At 38.1% G+C, this 5,156-nt stretch overlaps 1 protein-coding gene across 1 annotated transcript in view; it reads right to left on the bottom strand.

Moving 5' to 3' along the window:
* mlycd (malonyl-CoA decarboxylase) overlaps nucleotides 1-4,993 on the bottom strand; it is a 13,026-nt gene extending 8,033 nt beyond the window's left edge. The window contains exon 1 of the mRNA XM_008311274.3: nucleotides 4,123-4,993. Coding sequence (XP_008309496.1) covers nucleotides 4,123-4,671 — 549 coding nt within the window. The 5' untranslated portion in view covers nucleotides 4,672-4,993. The remainder of the gene's footprint in view (nucleotides 1-4,122) is intronic.
* Nucleotides 4,994-5,156: the final 163 nt, after the last annotated feature.

Below are 5,156 nucleotides of genomic sequence, written 5' to 3'. Positions count from 1 at the left end.
AAAGCAGCTCTGTCCCCCTGCGAAAAGGTCAGACTTCATTTGAAGCAAATCTCTCACAAACAAACAAACAAACAAGTGCATCCAGAGAGCACGCACATAAACACGAGTAAATGCATAAACACAGGCTCATACTGGCTGTTCCATAGGATGGTTCTCAGTGCGGGCAGGCTTTAATGTGCATTTGTCAGTCATAATAAAACTGAATACAAACAAGCCTTAAAAAAAACAAAACAAAATCAGAGCTGTTATAAAGGACACAGAGGGAAATTTTCTCCGAGAATATCGCCAGAGGAAATCAGACTAAAATGTTTTTTTAAATTCTCCTCCACGTACTTTTTTTTTTCAGAACTTTTCTTATTCAGGCAAGAGCTTTTACACCGAGAGACCTCCGTACAGAGAGGAAAATGAAAAGTAAATAACAAATTCAGTGAAACTTCCAACGCTACTTATGCAATAGACTTTATATATACATTTATATATACATTTATGTGTGTGTGTGTGTGTGTGTGTGTATGTCTAGGTCATGCAGTGACAATAGATGATATCCATTCTGGATCAACATTCAGCAAGAAAGAATATATCTTCCTATCACATAGTAAGAGAAGAGATGTGGGAGAGTTGAAATATAGGCAGGAGGAATTGAGGAGTGCGCAGCAAAGAATATGACTAGGAAAGCGATTGATGCCAACACCAAATTTAGGAGAGTGATGTAAGAGGCCCACGGTGTTTCTTCTTCTGACCTCACAAACCCGCCCTTCTGTAAGATAGTCTTTTTATTTCATTGTGCTCTGACATCTATCTGGTTTCATTACAAAAACAGGCTATGGAAGAGTGGTTATCACTCATGCCTTACAGTAGAAAGATCACCAGTCCAAACTGGAGACAAGCCTCAGACCATGACTTAGCAGTATAGGATGAATGGATGGATGGACCAAACAAACACATCTTCGTTGGATACTCTCCTCTACAGTCACAAATCTGCTGCAGTCGTCTGTGGTCCTGCTGGCAGGAAGGTATTTTTTTTTTTTTTATGTCCCTGCTACTTTGCTATTTGTAGGCTTTTCCAATTATGATTTTTTTTTTCTTCTGGTATGCACATACATCAATACGTTAAAGTACTAAAAGCTGTGCATTTCATTGACCTTTTGTTGCATTTTCCTCAATCAATTCCAGCCATAACAACTAACCAGAGCTTGCTGTGCACTCAAAGAACAAAGCCACTCTCTCAGTACAAGTGGATATACTGTATACTCTGTAGGTAGTCTACAGACCATGGACCTTGTTATGCTGTAGGAGCTGTCAGAGGCCTTGTGTCACACAGATTTGATGGATGTGGACCACGTCTCTGCGGTAGTTAAATGGATATTGAACAGGAGTGGACAGGACCTTGAGTGCAGTAAATATATTTAAAATCAAGAAAGGAAGTGGCCCTGAACAGCTGACAAACGAACACCAAGGGCGCTCTGCTGGCTTTGAGCTTTATTCTAAAGGGGGAAAAAAAAACCCCATGAAGTCTGATTTTACAGACGTGAAGTATGTGCTTTTATACCAGTAAGTGCCGGTCTGTTTTTGGACTATAATTGGACACCTCAGGGTTAACTGTCATTGTGCTAGGTTTATTTCATTTATGAAACTACATCAGCTGTCTGGTGTTCATTTCATTCAGTATAGCTAAGAAATATTGACACAGTGACATAGGAGGACATTGGGTTTACAGCGTTCGCACTCTTTTAAAATATCTACTATAAATGTAGGAGTTTTATTGCAAATGTTGAAAGAACATGTGCATAATATATATATATATATATATGAGATGATTTTTGGAACCTTTTTGGAACTTTTAAGTCATTTAGTTAGTCATTGGAGGTATCTGTAAGTTTTTTATTTTTTTCTTAAACAAATCATAACATACTGCTTCTCATTAAATGCTACAGACAGCTAAATTTTGCAGTTTAAATATTGATAGCATGCTTGGAGTGTTTGCTTCTCTCTAGCCTTGATAGAGGTCTCATTTAATGACACCAGGAAAACTGGAGCTGACACAAGGAGTATTAACAGGAAAAACAAAAAATAACCCTAATTACATTACTATTTTTATTTAAAACTCAATGGCAAAGACATTACTCAAGACCACGTGACAAACATTGACCTGGATCTGAATATAAAACAGTCACAATTTCCCATGTTGTTGCTTTTAACTAAGAAAAACCAGTCATTTTAACATTACGGTTGGTGATTTAATATCACACGCTGAGCCTTTTTGACCTGTGATAATTGCCTTGGACTTCAGTAAACTAACCAGGGGCTATTTTCAAACCAAATTATACACCACTGTTGAGCAGATAAATATGACATTCTGAAACGGCTCTTAATTGGTGCCCACAATACAACCCTAAGTAACACAAATATAAATGAATATTTTCTAACCTGATGGGAAAAAATATGGATAATTATCAATGGTTGGAAATCTAATTTAAATATTTCAATAGGTTAAGGTTATGGTGAAGTAAAGCCATAATAGGAAATCCAGCATTTTATCACTAAAGAGACAACGTATTATGAGAAAGCACTTCTGTAAGAAATAATCTTGAATTAATATAAACCTATTAATAGTATATGTTTTCCATTTTTTTGTAATTTGGAGAAAAAAAAACAGGCTGTTAACACGTGACAGAGGAAGGACAAGTAGGTGTGACAGGTGAAATAAAAGGGGCTTTGAAAATCAACATGACTGCAAATCAAAAAAACCATCCCTCTCCAGTGTCAAAGGGAGCATGAAATAGCCACATTTCAGTGCTAAATTAAACTGATCACTGTAATTACACCTGACTGAATGTGAATGACTGAACAATGAGGTAAATGAGACTGGGCTGAGAGGGGTGAGGAGTGGGGGAGGGGGGTGTCTGTTCTGAAAAATAAGCTTCTAAAAAGGACCATAAGAGGGAGAATGAGCTGAAGAGCCACATGTGTGAACTGGAACTTTATTTTATTTCTTATCTCCCTACTTCCTTTCCATTTCGTTTTACTTTTCACTTTGTCTTCATGGGTCAGTATTTTTATTACACACACACACAGGCGTCAATCTGTCTCGTTGGCCGTGTTGCTGCAGCAGATCTTCTCTTTCCTTCTTGTGCACAAACTGAGACATTGTTGGAGGGGTTTATTTTGACACCAAGGCTTTCCAGCAAAGCAAACAGGAAGCTGTGCTGTCAGCTCCTCTGTTTGACCAACACATACAGGAACATATGTTCCTTTTTTTCTTTTTTTTTTACCTACCTAACAACTTTAAATTATACGTTTGACAGGTGTGTTTTCTTAAACACCTTGTATAGCAAGAAATGTACAACTGTAACTTCAATCATTAGAATTTGGTTTAAATGGAAACTGGAGTAAAGGTCGCTGGCACTGGAGCTGTAATGAAATGTGAACTACGTCATGGAGACAAGGGTCAAGTTCATGCCTCTGTAGCTGTTGCGTAATTGCAGCCTGCCTGGTGTTATCATTGTTTCAACATACCACACATAACTATACAATCAATGTGACCAGACCAAAATAATAATAATAATAATAACAATAATAATAATTAGACCATTTGTTTTCAAATATTGAACAACTCCTTTGTAACTTAAATCTATTCTTTACCGTTGTGTTTGACATGTATCATGTATCATTTTATTAACACTTGTATTCAAGCAAAAGCTAAGTTATTAGCTTATAGCTAAAGTTATTTCAGTTAAGTTATTAGCTTATAGCTAAAGTTATTAGCTTAAAGCTTAAACTAATGCAAGCTGAATCTATGTTATATTTGAGTATCTTTTAACCCATTTGTCTTTAATGTTATAACATAAGGATTTAATCGATTTAATGATGTGCTATTTTTCTAACACAATCTATTATTTAACATGTTATTATATATAATTCACTAACACAATTGTACCAAATATAAACTATTACCATTACTTGAATTAATAGTTACTTTAGCTAGCAGAGTATATCGATATAAAAGTGTAATTTCGTGTCACTGAGCACTAGGGCCTAATTTGCGACTCCATGCCACAGACGTAAACCTGCACTGTTTTGACGCTTACAGGCACCCGTACAAAATGTAAACAAACCTCTGACCTTTATGTGAGGAGTCTCGTTGGATTTAGACGCGATTATTTCCAGTACATCGGCGCGGAGGTCCACCAGGAACTTCACTCCACCTTCGACCCTGCTTATATGATTGAGCAGCTGTTTATACCGGGGGGTCAGGCTGTACCGGAGCCTGTCTTCAACCTGTAAAATCGTGGCCAGGTCACGCAGCTGAGTGTCCAGGAGCTTCACAGCTAACTCCGAAGCGCCTTTGTGGTCAACCCCAAAGTCCTGGGATAGCTTGGACAAAAAGCGATGTTTGTCTTCTTTCTCCAAACTTTTGTAGAAGTGCATGAAGTCTAAGCTGTTCGATTCGGGAGGAGGTGGCGATTTCTCTCTCGTCTCATACGTTGGTAAAGGTGCAACGACCCTGGTCAGGATCTCCTCCATGCCCGTGAAGCCAACGCGAGTCGGTGAAGAGAACCAGCGACAGCCACTGAGTTCCGTGGGTCCCAGAAACGCGTGAAGAACCCGTGTCCGGTGTCGCCAGCACTTCGCACTGCTGCGAAAGGCCCAGAATACAGGGTTGGATATCATCACGGGGGCAGCTCAGCACTGTGTTTAGACCTGTCAATGCTGGACTGATTCGTTTCCGGGTCTCTTAAAGAGACAGTGCACCGTCAACGAGCAGCTTATTTAAGTATCAGTAATTAAGTAGTAATAATACACATATGAAGTACTGCTCGAAGCATTTGGAAATTGTCTTTGAGGAAAGGTGCATGAAACGTAAAGATTTAAAATATTTTAAAAAAAAATCAACTTTATTTTATTTATATTTACCAACGGTGGGACGTCTATGAAGTATGGAATTGTTTTCAAAGACCTTTGATGAGTGCTCACTGCACAACACACTTAAACTATAATTCCGCAAAATGCACTGCTATTATACAGTTGATCTTTAGCGTCAGTCTTCTGAATACTTTTGAGTTCACTGTGAGAATTTGTATTTCCTGATTTGTGGTTTCTGACTACATTCGTTAATACAATACATGGTGCTGAAAAATTATGAGGAAAACTCTATC

Source organism: Cynoglossus semilaevis, chromosome 6 (assembly GCF_000523025.1).
Source record: "Cynoglossus semilaevis isolate Cse_v1.0 chromosome 6, Cse_v1.0, whole genome shotgun sequence".
Taxonomy (NCBI): domain Eukaryota; kingdom Metazoa; phylum Chordata; class Actinopteri; order Pleuronectiformes; family Cynoglossidae; genus Cynoglossus; species Cynoglossus semilaevis.
The sequence above is the reverse complement of the archived record's forward strand: the minus strand, read 5'-3'. Positions and strand labels throughout refer to the sequence as shown.